The 18,200-nt window shown below is 45.5% G+C and overlaps 2 protein-coding genes across 7 annotated transcripts in view; one reads left to right on the top strand and one right to left on the bottom strand.

The window, feature by feature from the left end:
• The window catches only part of ZMYM4 (zinc finger MYM-type containing 4), a 40,696-nt gene extending 28,842 nt beyond the window's left edge, over positions 1 to 11,854 (top strand). For 5 of the 6 annotated variants that reach the window (XM_058040146.1, XM_058040144.1, XM_058040142.1 and 2 more), the window contains 10 exons: positions 56 to 227; positions 795 to 848; positions 965 to 1,144; positions 1,664 to 1,758; positions 1,879 to 2,050; positions 3,664 to 3,815; positions 5,083 to 5,194; positions 6,273 to 6,521; positions 7,431 to 7,560; positions 9,084 to 11,853. In XM_058040146.1, the coding sequence (XP_057896129.1) occupies positions 56 to 227; positions 795 to 848; positions 965 to 1,144; positions 1,664 to 1,758; positions 1,879 to 2,050; positions 3,664 to 3,815; positions 5,083 to 5,194; positions 6,273 to 6,521; positions 7,431 to 7,560; positions 9,084 to 9,291 (1,524 nt within the window). In that variant the 3' untranslated portion in view covers positions 9,292 to 11,853. Of the gene's footprint in view, positions 1 to 55; positions 228 to 794; positions 849 to 964; positions 1,145 to 1,663; positions 1,759 to 1,878; positions 2,051 to 3,663; positions 3,816 to 5,082; positions 5,195 to 6,272; positions 6,522 to 7,430; positions 7,561 to 9,083 lie in introns of all 6 variants that reach the window. The other variant, XM_058040141.1, reaches the window with a different exon arrangement.
• A 2,877-nt stretch (positions 11,855 to 14,731) lies between these two features.
• Positions 14,732 to 17,925, bottom strand: LOC131093050 (interferon alpha-inducible protein 27-like protein 2A). The gene is made up of 5 exons (XM_058040047.1): positions 17,922 to 17,925; positions 17,637 to 17,696; positions 15,825 to 15,887; positions 15,299 to 15,460; positions 14,732 to 15,071 (listed from the first exon to the last, which is right to left on the bottom strand). The coding sequence occupies exons 1-5, from the start codon at positions 17,923 to 17,925 to the stop codon at positions 14,980 to 14,982; spliced, it is 381 nt and encodes a 126-aa protein (XP_057896030.1). The 3' UTR covers positions 14,732 to 14,979.
• Between the last annotated feature and the right edge of the window lie 275 nt (positions 17,926 to 18,200).

Raw genomic sequence — 18,200 nt, 5'->3', positions numbered from 1 at the left:
TTGCTGTTTCCCTTCACCCCTAAGTATGTTCTGACATTTTCCACCTGTTCCATAGGTACCAGTTCCCATGCTCATCCCAACCACCCCGGACAATGCTGATAAGATCATTGAAAACATTCAGGAAAACAAGGAAAAGGTTTCCATTAATCCATTTGAAGCTGATCTCCTTCAGATGGCAGAAATGATTGCAGAAGATGCAGAGAGAGATAAAACACACTCTCATGGTGGTAGGTGGTGGTTTTAAAAAGGATATGAAATGCAGTGAGGTGAAGGTCCTCTCACCACAGAATTTCCCTTTCCCTCATTCTGCATGCTGATTTGACTTGTGGTGACAGGGACAGGTAACCAGAGGTGGAAACCTCTAGATCAGTATATCATGTGTTAGAAAGAAGAGTCAAAATCAAGAAGACAGAGCAGCTGCCTTGAAAGAAAATTTTCCTATCAGGCTTTTTATGGAGGGTGAGGCAGGTCAGAGTTTTGTTGGAGAGCGACCAATCTATGTAATGAAAGTGAAACGAGCTGGAAAGAGATAAACAAAATATCCTACTGGATAACAAACAGGGAGGGATGGAAGCCTTTGGAAAAGCAAACCTACATTAGTTGTGATTTCTGTCTCCCCTGCAATAGCATAAGCAAGGTAGAAAGCTGCTAGGAGAGCTGCAGTGGAGGAGAAGGCACAGCATGTGTGTTCATGTTATGACCCAAGACATAGATTTTTGCTGTTCAAAGTATTTTATATCAGTTATGCAAACTGTCAGCCATGTGTAGATACAGATTTCCTTCTTTTTCTAAAGGATCTCAAACATCTGAGCACGAGCTCTTCCTGGACCCCAAGATATTTGAGAAAGGTCAGTCAGATTTCTTTATTTTCCAAATGGATTTTGATCCTGCTGCATCTTTTCTTGCAACCTCCTGGTTCTGCCTTTCCTGTAGCACATGGTGCCTGTGGTCCCTCTCGTTGCAGACCAGGGCAGCACATACAGTGGAGATCTGGAATCAGAGGCAGTGTCCACTCCTCACAGCTGGGAGGAGGAATTGAATCACTACACCTTAAGATCCAATGCCCTGCCAGAGCCTGATCCAGAGCTCAAGCCGTTCTCCAAAGGTGATGTGGAACAGGATCTGGAGGCAGATTTCCCATCAGGTCGGTGTCATGTGAAGAAAAACTCATTGTTTTATAAAAGCACACACAGTTCTCTGCATGAACATTGTCCCAGCAGCCTGCTTGTGCATTTTCATCTAGTGACAGTGGATATTTAAAGCTGCAGTAGTTGATCACATCTATAAAATTTTACTATTGTTAGAATATTACTGCTGTCTTTAAAGACAACTTCTGACAGGAGTAGCAGGAAGTTCTGTCTTACCTCCTTTGAATTAATCATTTCTATATCCCTGGGTATAATCCATGTGGAGTGGTTGCTAAGATATTTGTCTGAATAAATGCACCCACTGTTTGGGGGGCTTTTTTGTCCTACTGAGAATTAACCATCTTTAAACAGCAAATGCACGGATTGCTAAATTAGTCAAAATATCAGGATTACTTGAATATACAAGTGTGATTGTCAGCTGTAAGGTGTCCCATAGTACCTCAGTGACAGTGACACTTCTACCTGGGCTGCTAAATCATGTGATTAAACTCTTCATGGTGTTGATTTGACTCCAGACTCATTTGACCCTCTCAGTAAAGGACCGGGTTTGCATTCACGTTCACGAGCGAGACGGAGACACAGGGATGGCTTCCCCCAGCCAAAAAGAAGGGTAAGGAAGTATTTCTACAACACAAATCCCTTCCATTTTGAAATAACCACTAATCTAACCATCCATGGATGAGGAGCTGATGAAATGCTGCTTTGTTTGGGTGTCTTTGTTTGCCTGTAGGGACGGAAGAAGTCGGTGGTTGCTGTGGAGCCCCGGGGTTTGATGCAGGGCTCCTACCCTGGCTGCTCTGTTTCTGGGATGACCCTCAAATACATGTATGGGGTAAATGCCTGGAAAAACTGGGTCCAATGGAAAAATGCACAGGAGGAACAAGGGGACCTGAAGTTTTCAGGTAAATTTGTCTCTGAGTGGAAACAGAAATATTTAGTTGAAGAGCATTTGGTTTGATTCATTGTTCAGGTGAAAATTTGGATTAGGTACCACTGAGTTTTGCAGTGCCCATTAGTAGAAAACAAATTGTATAGAATTCTGTCTTGCATCATTCCATGCATTTAAAAATCATAACTATTACCCTTTCAATTGATCTGTTTCCTTTAAAAAAAGTCTTTAAAGCATTAGAAATCTCCACATTGCCTTCCTTTGCATGCAGTAGTTCTTCATTTGCAGCACAGATGCTTTATGCAGCTGCAGAGCTTTTCTGAGCTATTATAGAACCATGAAATTACAGATCTATCAGGCCATAATTCTAAGTTGACAGCACCAACTTGGCCCCATCCATTTTATTTGTAGCTGGCACATTCCCAAAGTATTTGTTGGTCAGCAGAACTGTTTGCTGTAAAACAATTGTTTGATCCAACATCAAAATCTTAACACCTTATTTCTAGGCTTCACAACTGGAAAGAAACATTTCAAAAGTCTGCCCATTCTGTGCTGCAACCTGCCTGAAATGTTATTACTCCTCATGTCTCACAGAGGGGATAGATAACAATGACAATTAAATACCATTTTGTTTATTTTTCCAATGATTAATTTATTTTTTTTACAAAAGCCCAGCAGAACTGGGATTTGGCAGTGTCTAACTCTCCCTTTCCCTGGTCTCAGATCTTACATTATTGCACTGAGTTTTGTGGGCAAATTTTCAGAGTCAAACAGAGAATTTAAATTAGGAATAGAATTGAGCATTATAAATACTTCTGCAGTTTAAAGAACTGAACATGGCAGGACTTTGATAAGAACGACCTGCAAAGGGAAAAATTCTAGTTAGGATGAGATCTGCTTTTCCATCTCTTATTTGGAATTTTTGTTATCACTTCATGAGAACAGCTGGGTTTTATTTCCCAGAAGAGGAGTATTCACATGAGTTACTATATTTTCTTCTTGAGGCTACGGAAGTAAATATTACAGTAATTTCCAGGAAACTGTGCCCAGAAAGATTCCCAAGCAGGCATTTCTGAGGTGTGGAGCAGCCAAGCCTGGTGATTTCATTGCAGATCATTTCATCAATCAATTCCTGGTTGTGCTGCTTCCCTTTCCAAACCTGCATGTCCCATTGAGCTCTTCCTTTAAGAAGTGAGATCTGCTGCACTCAACTCATGGTTAGAAATACTCAGGGTCTTTTTCTGATTCTGGAGTGAGTCTCTCACTCCCCTGAGTCCTGCTGGAGGGGTGAAACCCCTTTATCAGCCTCGAGCTCATTGCAGCCATTGCTGTCCCGCATTTTGGGTTCAGCAGACTCTCAAACTTTTACATGTCTGGACTCCAAATTCCTGCAGCCTCAGTACTCATTGTAACATTTACATTGATTGCATATACAGCTGGTCTGGGTTTTATTGGCCAAATCATTCAGTTCTCAGCCAACAGATAGGAAGGAATTCACCATTTAATCATACAGGGTAATTCATGTATGAGACAGGAATTTAGGAGTTTTGCCGACATGAAATAATAAGGAATATGGGACTATTTAATGTGCTGAATTAATTTTTCTGATCATTTCCTCAACCCCAGTTCATCCTGTGAAACTCAAGGAGGACATTCTCTCCTGCACATTTGCTGAGCTGAGTTTTGGGTTGTGCCAGTTTATTCAAGAGGTGCGGAGACCAAACGGAGAAAAATACGACCCTGACAGCATCTTATACTTGTGCCTTGGAATTCAGCAGGTAACTCTGGGACTGGGGCACTCCTGAGGAATACAGAACTGCTCTGGTCACTTATGGGACATCCACAGCCCCACAGAGCAGCTTGGGCTTTATAGAGGAGGCAAGAATTTCATTGTTTGCTTTAGTCCCACGTATGACCCATTTTTCTGGATTTTCATATGGTCACAGTGACCAAATTCTTCTGTCCTTATAGGAGTGTGATGTTTCTACCTAGACATAAGAACTTGGATTTGGAACTTTTTGGATCATTTTTCATGTTTAGGAAAGATTTGCACCTCAGAAATTCTTGTTTTAAGATGGAATGGTTTAGATCTAAAAAAATTGCACAGCGCTCTTCCAATATATAACTTGATGTGGAAGAGGTTGCCCAGGAAGGATTCTCAGAGACAAGACAGATACCTGTTGTGTTGGCAATATTTACAGAGAAAATACACTGGGAATAACTGTATTGTAATTAGTAAATACTAAAAATAATGTAGTAAGTCCTTATTACAGTAGCAGTACAAACTTAGAATAAAGCTAATTTATGTTTAAAACTCCATGTTCAGTACATTTCTGTTTCCTTTAGAACAGCCTGCTTGGTCCTGTTCTGAAACTCATTTTGAGATTAAGAGTCAAAAGCTATTTTGACATAAAGCCTATTTAATTAGACATGGAATTATCTTAATTTTTTTTCCTTGCTATGCTTGGACAAAATGTAGAAAGAGTTAAAATTCAAAGGGCCATTGATAAATTCTCAGAGTATCAGGGATTTTTATGTCACAGTTTTGACTTATTCATTGATACAAACTCCTTTCAGAAGTTCAGAAGTTCAGAAAACTTTTTAAAATTATTCCTTGAAAAGTTTAAAGAACTTTTCTTCCTTGGTGCTGCAAGTTGAGCAATTTCAGCAGCCTGTGTCTCTTGTCAGGAGGTATTAACATGTAAAGTTCATTTCAAGAGAAAAATTCTTAATAACTATTCTGGTTTTTATAGGCAGAATAATATTTAAAGGAATTTCAAAAATATTTAGAGGAAGATGATTTTGCAGAAAAGAGCTCTAGAGCTTGAAATATTAACCACAGTTCTTGCTGAGCCTCTCCTTTCATACTGGAGTGGTCCCAGTCCCTGCAGGAAATTTGATTTGCTGTTTTATGGAGATTTCACCAAAGTGTTTGGCCCCATAAGCCACTGGGAGATAAGAAAGGAAAAGAATTTGATGTGCTGTATCTTCTCACAATGTTTTATAATCATAAACTGGTTTTCTTTCTGTTTTTTTCTCTTGTAGTATCTGTTTGAGAATGGTAGAATAGATAACATTTTCACCGAGCCCTATTCCAGGTTTATGATTGAACTTACAAAACTTCTGAAAATCTGGGAACCTACAATTCTTCCAAATGGTAGGACAATTCTTTTGTTTTATATAGCTGCATGACAAAGCTGTATCATAAATTAATGTTTTCTCAGGACCAGGAAGAGAATGTGATCTGAGGCTCTCACATTAGTGTCCCCTCTCTACACCATGGATTTTATATCTGTTTCTACCAGTTATGATTACTCTTAAATGTATCTTTGCCTCTGATCAATCCTTAGAAAGAAAATATTTCTATTCTGGCACTCAACACATTAGTTTTCTTCATCCCTCAAGTTTCAGCTCTTTTTTTCATACAGAAAAAAAGTTAGCCAGAATTTAATGCTGTATTTGAGGTGAGGTACTGCAAAATCTGTGTACAGCTGCACTGATATTTCCCTATTAGTGCTGGAAATACTCCTGGTGAGTTTGGGGATCACATTAGCAAATCATTGGGATCTTGTCTTGACTCCAAATTAAGACTTCCCAAATTCTGCAGATACTTTTATTTGGTTTTCAAGCCTGATTATGGTGTTTATAGAGCTGAACACCAGCCCTATGAGCACACAACATCTTTAGAGTATCAGTGAAATTTGAATTAATATTGGCAACTCCAAAACTGCCTTTTCACTTAGAAAAATGAACTTTTAATTTCATACAGAAATAATCCAATTACCTATAGTTTGCTCCACCCAGTGATATTTTTTTTACAACAAATTTCTTCTAAGCCCCCACATCTCCCTTTCCTGATTTAGGATAATCACAATGGGCTGTTTATACACAAAATGGGGCATTTTAAACTCATACTTCACATTGTAGGAATTACATGTTGCAGTTGGCTGGCTCTGGTTTAATACAGTGAAATTAGAACTTAGTGAGAATCTGCTGGTGTCTGCAGCTCCTTTTTATCCTTTTCTTCATGTATTGGAAGATCATGCTGTTCCACAGCTTGGTTCTCCATGCTCCCTCTCATGTTTGCCCATGCAATATTCTGGTTTTATTGGATTACAGTTGCTGATGATAGGTGTGAATTTGATTTGATACGTGCTTCATGAATAGAGGTTAACTGAAAAAAGATTTATATGCATAAATAACTATTTTCTTTTTTCTTTACCCATTCCTTGTAGGTTATATGTTCTCAAGAATTGAAGAGGAACACTTGTGGGAGTGTAAGCAGCTGGGTGCATATTCCCCCATCGTTTTGTTGAACACTCTTCTGTTCTTCAACACCAAATATTTCCAACTAAAGAATGTCAGTGAGCACCTGAAACTGTCCTTTGCCCACGTTATGAGGCGCACCCGAACTCTGAAGTATAATACTAAGATGACATATTTACGTTTTTTCCCACCCTTTCAAAAACAAGAGGTAGAATCAGGTGAGTGCTCTCTGATCTTTGGTGTTTGGGCAGTCACATTTGTGTGGTCTGAATGACAGAATCACAGAATTCTGTGATTTTGTGTTGTCTGCTTCTCTTTTAAAAAGGATTGGGGAGAAATATGTTCTGCCTATGCTGCTATCCTGATTACATTTGCAGTATTTTTCATTGCTTTTAAGAGAAATTCTCATATGCTGTTATCCTGAATACATTTGCAGTATTTTTCACTGCTTTCAAGAGAAATTCTCAAAGAGCCAAGGCACCCAGGAAAAACTTAAAGTCACAGATTTGGCTGCAAATTTGTTTAATAGTCTTTCATAACATCCTCAACTTGCATAAAGCTCTATTAATACTGCAAGAGTTTAAGGCCTTTACTGAAGGTCTTCTCTCAGCACTTCATTATCTTGGGTTTTGCAGGTCCAGACATTTATTGTGTCTTTTTAATTCCCATATTTGTCCTGGGTCTGTGTGGGGAGCAGACCAAGCAGCCTCAGTGGAGAACAACAATATGGGGTTTGCACTTAGAGGCAAAGACACACAAATTTTTGTTCTCAATTAATTTTGGCACTTGGGAAGGGGAAGTCTTTGATCCTTTTGGCTTCTTCAGTTCATAGCTCCAGTGCATTACATAAATTTGTCTTAGTAAGTAAAATTCTATCCTCCATATTTTCCTGCTAGTTCTTGTGGGTTTTCTAGATGTGGACCTGGCCTGTAGGATGTGCAGTCCTTGCCCACCCAGCAGATGACACAGGTGACCATGGTTGGATGGTGACATGTGACAGAACCAGTTCAAGGAGTGGGTTTGGGTGATGCAGAGTCACCACTGGGTGCTGGGCTGAGACACCAGGCCTTGTTTCTGAAGGTGCTGCTTTTCACTGAGCTTCTGTGATGCCATTTTTGTGTGTCCAGATAAATTATCAGTAGGCAAGAGGAAACGCAGTGAAGATGAAGAGGTTCCCACAGCAGTGGAAATGGCTGAAAACACAGATAATCCCCTCCGGTGCCCAGTCCGACTTTATGAATTCTACTTATCAAAATGGTGAGTGACAGAACTTGAGTTTTGGTCTGTGTGTAGATTGGAATAGGCATTTGGGCAAGGAGCCCACTCAGACCTTCTGTGCCTGTGCTTTCCCAGTCCCTCAGTGGGAGCAGAACAGGAATTCCAGCAGCAGCACTGCTCTGAGACCCCCAAACAGCTTTTTTTTTGTTTGTTACTGATGTTGAGTCAAGAACAGAGTTACAGAGAGAGATGTATTCTTTAAATAAATAAATTCTTTGATATAAATGTGAGACATTACTACAGTGCCCATGGCATTCTCTCTCCCTTAATTCCCATACACCATCCTTTTGAGGAGCTTATAACTAATATCCAAGGAACATCATGCTCCTTGTGAAAGAATACAGGAGAAGAGTGAATGTGGTAAACCTCGTGATAAATTTTGCCTGCTGAGATGTGAGATTAACTAGTGTTTAGGAGTTAGGAAGGAGGCTATAGCAAGGACAGAGATATAAATCATTTTTCTCTCCTGTTTCTCGATAAACTTCAGTTAGATCCTTGAGCAGGTGGAAGGTGATGTTCTTCTCTCTTCAAAGGAAATACACATGTAAAATAAAACAGCATCTCATTAGTGTCAGCTGAAACTCAGATAAATCACCCTCAGAAATGGATCTACTGAGCTCACTACAAATATCCCATTCCTGAGGCAGAGGCAGCTGTCCAGACTCTTTCTCTCCCTCTTCTTACCTTCCTTGCCTTCACTGGCACATTTTTAGAAGCTTTTAGTTGTTCTTGGGCTGGGGAAGCATTTTCCTGCTGCCCATCATATTCCATAGCTCAGCCTCTGCAGTGGTGCAGGCAGCAGTACAAATTCCCTTTTCTGTTTTGGTGTTTTATCCCAAAACCAGGCAGGAGGGATTTAGAACCCCACCAGAGCCTGGAAGCTGCCTTGGGGTCAGTCAGGCTTTCAGGCAGATGGGCTCAGCATTGCAGCATGGCCAGGCAAGCTGGGATTTGGTTTTACTCACTCTTAAACACCACCTTAGAATCATTTAGGTTCCAAAAGCCCTCAAAGCTCATCAAATTCAGCTGTTCCCCAGCACTGCCAAGGGCATTACAGCCCATGTGCCCAAATGCCACATCCACATGGCTGTTAAATCCCTCCAGGGACAGGGACATCACCCTGGGCAGCTGTGCCAGGGCTGGACAACCCTTTCAGTGAAGAAATTTTCACTGATATCCAGTCTAAGCCTTGAGGCCATTTCCAACAATTCTGGAATCCCAGAGCCAGTTTAACTCAGAGATTGCATGTGAAATCCATTTATCACTCTATCATTAATTGGCTGACACTGAAGAACCACTGCTGTAAAGAAGTTACTTTGATTTTCTTTGTTTCTATAAACAACTAAGGCTGAGTGACCTGGAAACAACTTAACTGTTCCCTCTTTAGAAGGGGGAGACAGTGTTGCCATGCCAATGTAACTTTGATTTCTTTGCTGATTCTCTCTTAAACTTTTGGTAAGACTGTAAATGCATCCTAAGCCTTGTTTCCTTTGCCTTGGCAGTTCTGAAAGTGTGAAGCAGAGGAGTGATGTGTTCTACCTGCAGCCCGAGCGCTCCTGTGTTCCCAACAGCCCCATTTGGTATTCCACATTGCCAATAGACCCAGGAACCTTGGACATCATGTTAACAAGGATTCTAATGGTGAGGGAGGTACACGAAGAACTTGCCAAAGTCAAATCAGAGGACTCTGATATTGAGTTATCAGACTAACTGCAGTGGGGTATTTTCCTTTGAATACACATCAGAAGCACCAAAATGTGAATACGTCCAGCCTTTGGAAAATGTGTATCAAATAAGCCAAGATAACATCACCTACAGGCAGATTTTGTACCACAGTGGATGTACAAACTGGAACTGGAAGGAAGCAAAGGAAGCAAGCTGTGTAAGCTGCAAATCCCAACGTCCTGCAGCACTGATCAATCCTCAGAACAAATCCAAGTGGAACTCACCCATTGGATTGGTGCATAAATCCTTTATCTGTTTAGGATTTTGAAAAGTTGTGAGATCTTTCTAAGGAAAAAAAAAATGGTTGTGTAAAATCTACCCTCACACTGGTGGGTATGGAGAGCTAGATTGTGGCTCAGGTGACTTCCCAGCCTGCTGGCTGGCAGCCCTTGCTGCCAAGGAACACGTGGAGATCCTTGAGCTCTTCCAGAGGATCCGAGAGAAAGGGGTGAGGTTGAGACAAACAGACACCTTCCGTTATAAATACACCCACACCTACACTTTTATAATTTTTTTTTTTGAAAACTGGGATCAAATGTTAGGAAGGCAGGAGCCACTGGCCATCCCAAGGGACAACTCTGGCTGCTCTTAACTGGTCACACGAGGCTGGACTCCAGCTCCAGGCTCACACCAACTCCAGCTGTGTTGGAAGAGGTGCTGCAGGTCAAACTTCTGAGTGACCTTTGGGGGATGTCCAGGAGGGATGTCCTGGGCTCTGTGCAGAATTCCTTTCCCAGCCCAGTAGCTCTGCAGTCTGTCCATATAACCCAGTGAATACTGTGGTGCGTGGAAAGTTCATTTCCCTTAAGGCAGCTTTCCTTTCTCCTCTTTCCCTACTCCTATGGTTTTGATTCTTTTGTAAGGCAAATCTAGAGAGGGCTTTGTCATTTCAAACAGGAATACACACACTCTCTTTCTCTTTCCACCTTTGCAACACGGGCAGTGTTGTACAAAGGATGCAGTATTACTTCTGACTACAGAACTGTGGTAGAAAATGACCATGTGTGTTTTTATCCCGCCCCACCCAAAGAGATTTAGTCATAGTGTTGGAAATTGAAAGAGATTTTTTTTTTAAGGCTTGGCTGTTACTGAGTCTTTTGGAAGAGTAAAGCTCCCATGTGGTGTTTAGAGGACAGGACATTATCAGATACTGTCTGTATCTCTGTTTTCTCAAGCTCTAGGTGTGTGTTTCTGCTGACCAGTGGTCACAAATTCACTGGAAACCCAAGCTATTTTTGAAGAGGAGAATTATATGGTTTTTATCTAGCTCTGGTCAGTTATCCATCTTCTGTAACAAGGGTCTGATATTTGAGCTTGTCACTAAAATTTCAAGAGATGAAAATCAACAGCCTTGAAAAATATTTCAGGTTTTTTGTTTTGTTTTGGTTGGTTGTTTTTTTTTATTATTATTTTTTTAGCAGTTACAAAAGTAATTTAACAAAAATAAAATCAGAAAGTAGTCTATTGACGTTGTGTACTCGGTAGTCCTGTCCCTGCCTGTAACAGATTTCACTGATGTATTTTTTAATACAGAAAATTATGTGAAAAGTAAAACCTGCCCCTGATTCTGTCTGACCAAAGCCCATCTGTGTCTGTCATTTCTGAGCAAAGGTTCTCCTTTCTCCATGGCCTGGCAGGGGGAGATGTTTTGGCCACTCCTCAGCACAGGGATGCTCCTGCAGGCTCAGTTCCTGCTCCATGGACACCAACCTGCCCCTCCCCATTGTTACACTGAACAGTGACATTGCAGGCACAGTGGTTTGGATTGGGAAGGGACAGGGAAAACAAAATGATGCTGGAAAGATCAGTTTGGAGGGGATTGAGAATGTCTGAGGTGGGTCTGCTGCTCACAGGTGTGCCCAGAGCCTCAGTGGCACACGGGAGGCTCCAGGAATTCCTGTGTCTCCTCTTCCTTCCCTGACCCCCCTGGGAATGAGAAGGCAGCAATGAGGACAGGCTGTGGGGAGGGCAGGATGGTGTGCAAAATAATCCCAAAGTTGAGAGTTCCTTAATAGAGTTTAACAGAAACATTCCCATAGAATAATGTAGGATGTTTGTACCTTATGGGAAACACTTTGCTTCCTCTGAACACCCTCACTGTTTCTTGTCTGGGAGCACCTTAATTGTGGCCAATTTTTTTGCAGGCACTGAGAATGAGAGATAGGCAAGTGAAATCACTTTAACTTTCACTGGCTGAGAGCAGAGTTGTTAAACATGGTGTAAACTCCTTTGGTGTGGTGTGTGGCTGTGACATGAGAAACATTTCATTGCAGTTCCATGGTAATAATTAACACAGTAAGTAGTTTTAGTTTCTATTTCACTCCTGCTTGGAGGCCCTTTGGCAATGATCTGTTTTTCCCAGGGTCTGCCTGGGCTGTTTTTGCCTCTTGAGGGATTTCTTGTCAGCTCAACTCAAGTTCACACAGACAACACAAGAAGGATTACCTTGAAGGAATAAAGTATATACAAATTATACACACAGGCTCTAAGTTCTGAACACAATCTTCTTTGTAATCACCATTTCAGACTACTGAGCACACAACATTTATTGAGATACTGTTTTAAACCAAAAAAAAAAAAAAAAATCATGCTGAATCCCAGAGTTGACTGGAAAAGTCCTTTGAGATCATCAAGTCCACCCTGAGACCAGCACCAGCTTGGCAACCAGACCATGGCATTGAGTGCCACATCCAGTGTTAAACTGTAGTTTCAGTGTGGACAGAGAAGCAATAAAGATGGGTGTGAGAAAGAAAAATGGAAAACTCCCTGCTACAGGGTTCCTCCAGCAGCTCCCAGTGCAGGAAGTGCTCAGTGCAAATCCCTGCTCCATCCTGCTTCAATTCACTAAAGAAGGGAACTGGGGGCATGCTGAAAACCACAGAACTGGGTGCAAAAGGAAGTTAAATTACCTTGGGAATTATTCTGCCAACTACTGCTTTAAAAAAACCACTCCAGGATTTCTCTGGAATAGTTTCCAGCTCCTTGGAGATTTAAAACAGCAGCAAAGTCCCTTGTCACATGTCCCCAGCTGTGCTGCTGCCTCAGTGCCAGGGCTGGCAGGTGACTCACAGCAATGTGCAATAAAGTCATTGGTTTTTGGTAACAATCTCAGTAACTCCCAGGTCTCCTGAGCAGCAATTTCACTGTTGCCTTAACAACCAAAGAAGCCAGAACAAATGCTCCTGCAGCCAGTGCTTACTGTGCTCGTAACCCTGGCATGGCTGGAACTTTGCTGCCCTCAGCACAACAGGTTCCTCCCCATTCTTCCTTGGCCTCTTGTCCTTTTTAAACATTCCAGAGGCAAAACAAAGATTTGCTGCCTTCATTAAGGAGCAGCTCCCTGGCAGTTCTTCCCCTGCCTTGTAAGATGCTGTGTAAGAAATAAGGTTTGAGCTTTTGATCTCTCAAGCATTAACTGTTGGGTTTTTTTTCCTTTACCTGTGTATGAGCACCAAAAGTCTGTAAAAATCACAGACTGTTGGTGAGGAGAAAGGCTAGAGGAGTTTTGGGAGCACTGAAATGGGTGTGTTGTGCCTCTGAGAGCTGCAGGTCTTGTCTCACATGGCCAGAGCTTCACACCTGCCATGGGTGATGTGCCAGAGGAGTCCCCATGGGATCTCCCCCTTTGCCTTACAGGGAAATCCCTTTGCTCCAGCAGCACAGAGCTGGGCAGGTAGGACTGACTCTGCTTTTGCATCTTCCCCAGGAGGAAATAATTGGTTTGGAAACGATGAGGAGGCCAAATTGTTTTGCACAGTGTTACTGTATTTGTTAGGAAGTTGTCCTCAGCCCTTTTTTAGGTAGATTTTTTTAAACTAAGGAAGAAATCACTCATTTAGTCTGACCACTGGCACCAATTGCAGCAGAGCTATAAGAACTTGCCTTTTATCTTCAGTTTCCCCACCAAAATCCCAAGGAGCATTTCAGAAGTTTTCTGTTGTGCTGTGCTTTCAGAGGGGAAAATTTTGGACATGCCAGGAGGAGCAAGTGGCAGAAGAGCTGTTGCAAGGTGCTGGGAATGTGCTTTGGGGAGGCAGGTAATTGATGGTACATGGCAAAACACTAATATAAATATTAAATCTCTAAGATTAATGGTTTTATATTCCAAACATCTCATTGAGGAGGTCCTTGGTGCTCAGCCAGTGGCACCAGTGCTGGCTCTGCTCCAGGGAGTGTTGCACAGATGCAGAATGGTTTTTAAAAGTCATGAAGGCTCAAAAGAACTTGGGCAGCTTGGATTCCTCTAGCCACGGAACTGAAACGTCCATTGGACATCACATTGCCCAAGCTGATGGATTTTTAGCAGATATTCAACTTTTCTTAAAGACCTGGGATACCTGACTTTCACCTCTCAGATGGGAGAAGGGAATTTATGACAATGAAACAGGGAAGTTGGATAAAGCTTTACACCCCACATCCCAAAATGATTCCCAAGAATATGGTTTTAATCTTGGAAAATACAAGTGGATGTGGGCAGCACAAGCCACACACCCCAGCTTGGTAGCCTTGATTCTTAGTCAGCCTTTGGGTGTGTCAAGATGCTTTTTATCCTCTCTTCTCCATATTTACAGCATAAACAGCCAGAGAAATTTGCAAAGGTCTTTTGGACCTGCTGGGAGCCAGGCTGCAGCTTTGGAGGGAAGGGTGAGGGTGGTGGCACTTGAACTTTCTCCCCAGCTAAGCCACAAACTCACCCCCAGCCCCAGCACACACTTCCCATCACTCCTGAGGATTGATGACACCTCCTACCTTGTCCCTTCCAGTCTGTCCCTGGGCTGTACCCTCTGTAAATTGGCCAGACTTTCCTACCTCGTTTGGGCATTATCAGGCAGAATTCCACAGGATGCTTTGCAGCCCTGTGATGAAAGGTGCTATAAAACTGCAAAGTGTTAATTCAGATGTAACTAGGTCAGCAGTGCATCATTACCTATATTAAACAGAGATTTTCTAATATGAGAATTTATAGAGTTCAATGTATGGTATTCATAAGTGAATTATTGAGACCTTCAAAAGAGTTTTTGTTTCAATCATACCTGTATTCTGGAAAAGTGATTAAAAACCTTAAACGTTAATGAAAGAGTGCAGCCATCCTCCTTTCCTCTATGACACTGGAATCTAAAAGTGGTTTACAAACCAGCTTAAAAGCAGAATCTCACAGATTTCATATGGGGAGGGCTCTGCAGTTTTTAAGCCACAGTTAAAATTGCAGCTGATCACCTGCACAGCAGCACCTGGTGGTTCCCACTCACACTGGGTTCTGTTCCTCTGGCTTGGGCTGTAACTTCTCCCCTGCCCCAAACTGAGAGCAGGGGAACTGGGGGCAGCATCAGCGAGCAGGTCAGTGCTGGGCACTGAGCATCCCCTGTGCCCTGTCCCCCTCTAATGGCACCATCACCCGAGAGAGCAGCCACACACAGACACCAACTCTGCTGCAAGCAAAGCACTTTTATTGGCTTCAGGGAAATCACTGCTCACAACAATCCAAAGCTTTTGAAAGGGGAGGCAGAGCTGTGAGGGGTCTGTGGGGGTTTCCCAGCACCTGCACTGTGCAAGGCACGGCTTTGGGATCAGCAACCGGCTTCGTTTCTCTTGGTTTGCTTGTATGGAGTTATCTCCTCCTCATGTTTGTCACTCAAGTTACTTTTCCTTGGGTTGGTCACTTGGAGGTTTCTTTCACTCAGTTAGCCAGGCACCAGTTGCTGCGCCAGCTGAGCCGAGGGCAGCTGTCAGCCCAACTTTGGCACCAAGAGAGAGACCTCCAGCTCCTGCAAAGACAAATTGAGGTCTGAATACTTCCAGGAGCATCAAGGCTGCCTGCTGAGGGACCGAGCACTGGGCAAAGCCAGCCAAGGACTCCTCCTGGGTAGGGAGAACCCAGAGAGTTTGGAGCAATTCAGACCAGGGAGGGGTCAAAGGGCTGCTCTGGCTCTAGAGCCAGCGTGTTCTCCCTGCCATGGAGATGGAGCCCAGCTCCCCTGCCCTCCCCACTCACCGATGGACTGCAGCACAGCCACGGTGCTGCCTGCAGCCACTCCGCCGCTGTTGGCGATGGCAGCTGCCGACATCATCTTGGCAGCGACGGAGCCGGCGGCAATGCCGGCCCCGGTGAACCCCAGCGTGCCAAAGATCACAGGGAGGCCAACCAATGCGATTCCTGCAGGGAGGACCATGAAGCGTTAGGGTGCTCTCAGTGAGCCCCATCTCCCCCTGCCACCTGCACCAGACCCGGCCTCCCCAGAAGCACCCAGGGAGCAGAGCGGGCAGCGAGGGCTGGGGCTGCAGGGACGGGGACAGCCCTGGGCGGCAGGAGAGGAGCAGCGTGCAGGGCTGCAGCAGCGGGGGCAGACACAACTCCAGTCCAGGCACTGCCCAGAGCTGCCCCTCCTCCTCCCACCTGCACCCCAATTCTCCCCAGCCCTGGTACTTGCAGCCCCCAGCCCAGCCCAGTCCCCAGGAGCCCACGGGGCTGGCACCGGGCAGTGAACCCGAGCGCTGCTCATCCAGTGCCAGATCCTCACCTGCTCCCACTGTGGCTCCAATGACAGCTCCAATGGTACTTCTACTTCCACTTCCATTCCCCTCTGAGAAAGAAAATGGCAGGAGATCAGAAAGAACATTAGCATGGACAGCAAAACTCCCCTGAGCAATGCTGAGCACATTGTGTCAGGCAGAGCAGGGCCCCAGAGTTAGCAGCAGCTTCTCCAGCCTCCCCCTGCCTTCATCTGCCTGAAGACCCCTGGGAAGAGCCCACTGGTGGGTCCCTAAGGACTCTCCCCGCTGCCCCAGCCCGCAGAGCAGCCTTAGCCCCTGAGCAAGGCAGTCCCATCCGGATACCTCAGTCCCTCTTGGAGACAGAGTTCCTGAATACCCAGTCAGCTCGTAGCCGCAGGCTACTTCAATCAGGCTTAGTGGATTTCAGCTCTTTAGTGATTATCATCTCTGTTATGATTTCAGCCCTTTGCTTGCTTGCTAAGGCACCAGAGGGCTAGGGGGAGAAGCAGATGAGAGAGAGGAGAAGAAGGGTCCTGGCATTCCACAGCGATGGTTTATTGAGGGGTCTGTGAAGGGTTCCAGCAATGGCTCTTCTTCTGCTGAATGGGCTAAAACAGCCCCTTTTTGTAGGGTACAGAGGGATCCAAACTTGTCCAATAGTAAGGGTTAGGGGAAGTGACCTTTGGGGTTACAGACATAAGCTGGGGTTAGAGAGGCAGAAGACAGGAGCTTATTTTGCTGTCTCATAATGACTCAGCAATTCCTACTGTTGAGTCTCAGTCCACCACTGGGTATTCGACAGTGCTATGGGGTCTGCTGCAGGTCCCAGTGTCCCCCCAGGCTGGGAGGAACAGGGAGAAGGGGGTCACCCCGGAGTGCCCACCCACCCAGCCTTGCCCACTGCCCCACCAAACCAGAACAGCACGGGACACTCAGCACGTGTCAGCTCAGTCTGTTCCCTGCACTGCCCAGATGGCCCCTGTGCCCACAGCCACCACTGAGCACGGAGCTTGGTTAGTCGTGTTTAGATCCATGGTCAACCCATGTGTGCCTCAGAACCAGAGCCCCTTGGTGGCTGGAGGATGCTCAGGATGGTGTTTGGGGGTGGCTGCCCTTTGTGGGTGATGTGATGCTCCAGGATGGAAGCGAGGTTCAGTGGTTTGAGCTGTGGTAGCACATGGAAGGCTGCACCCCACTAAGAGCATCCTCAGCTTGTGCCAGGGAATTGGCCTGCAGTCAGCTCTGCTCCCTGAGCACACCCAGCCCCTTTCTGCTCTGCCTTTCTGTCTCTGGCCTGTGCTGCCAGTGGACACAGCAGTTCTTGCCACAGAGCACTCACCTGCCTGCACAGGCCCTGATCCCCTCAGGCCTGACCCCTACCCGAGCAGGTCTTGGCCCTTCTCACCACATTGGGATGGATCCCGTTCCCACACTTTGGCCACATTCACACCAGAGTAAGCCCAGGCTACAACCCCGTGTTCCACCCAGCACAGCCCAGGCCCCCTGCCCCTCTACTCACCCTCAGAGCTGTGATCCTTTGCTTCTTCTCCTGCAGTGAAGGCAGAGCAGCGTTAGGGTGCTCTCGGTGACCCCCATCTCCCCCTGCCACCTGCACCAGACCCGGCCTCCCCAGAAGCACCCAGGGAGCAGAGCGGGCAGCGAGGGCTGGGGCTGCAGGGACGGGGACAGCCCTGGGCGGCAGGAGAGGAGCAGCGTGCAGGGCTGCAGCAGCGGGGGCAGGCACAACTCCATTCCAGGCACTGCCCACAGCTGCCCCTTCCCCCTCAGCAGCACAAGCAGCGAAGCCGAGCCCTTCTCATCCCGTGCCAAATTCTCACCTCCAATTGTAGATCCAGTGATGAGCAGAGTGATGATGGCAACGGCGACTACCCGTGTACCTAGGAAGGAAAAGGGCTGAAGGGCAGCAGTGTGGGCAGTAAAGCTCCTCCCAGCTGGAGCCCAGCGCTCTGTGCCGGGCAGGGCAGGGTCTCAGAGGCAGCAGCAGCTCTGCCAGCACCGCCCTCCTTCAGCCCTCCGGGAGGAGAGGGGAGCAGGGGCGAACCCCAGGGTCTCTGTGCCCCCCTCACGACCCAGGCCCCCACTCCAGGAACCTCCCAGCTTACCCATGGTCGTCTGGGCGGGAGCGAGATCTGCGATGATTCTGCTCTAATCCCGGATCCCTGGGGAACGAGACCAAGATTTTTTTGCGTGGCCGGTAGCAGGTGGGGTCAGCGGGGCTATGTTGCCCTGCGCGATCGCCTCCAGCCACCCCTCTCCCACCCAGGAGACCCCGGCCCCTGCCCTTAAAAGCAGAGACGACCCCGCACCCACCACCACCCTCCCCGGCTGCTGTCCGGCCGGGTTTTGGTGGCCGCTCCGCCGGCACAGCGAGGGGAGCAGCC

This window comes from Melospiza georgiana, chromosome 24, assembly GCF_028018845.1.
Source record: "Melospiza georgiana isolate bMelGeo1 chromosome 24, bMelGeo1.pri, whole genome shotgun sequence".
In the NCBI taxonomy this organism is placed as follows: Eukaryota; Metazoa; Chordata; class Aves; order Passeriformes; family Passerellidae; genus Melospiza; species Melospiza georgiana.
This window is presented reverse-complemented; position numbering and strand designations above follow the sequence as displayed.

Coding starts and splice junctions, on each gene's coding strand:
- LOC131093050 (XM_058040047.1), bottom strand. Junction 15,888..17,636: donor CACTGGATCTACAATTGGAG/GTGAGAATTTGG, acceptor TTTCTTTCTCAG/AGGGGAATGGAAGTGGAAGT. Junction 15,461..15,824: donor TGGAGCCACAGTGGGAGCAG/GTGAGGATCTGG, acceptor TCCTCCCTGCAG/GAATCGCATTGGTTGGCCTC.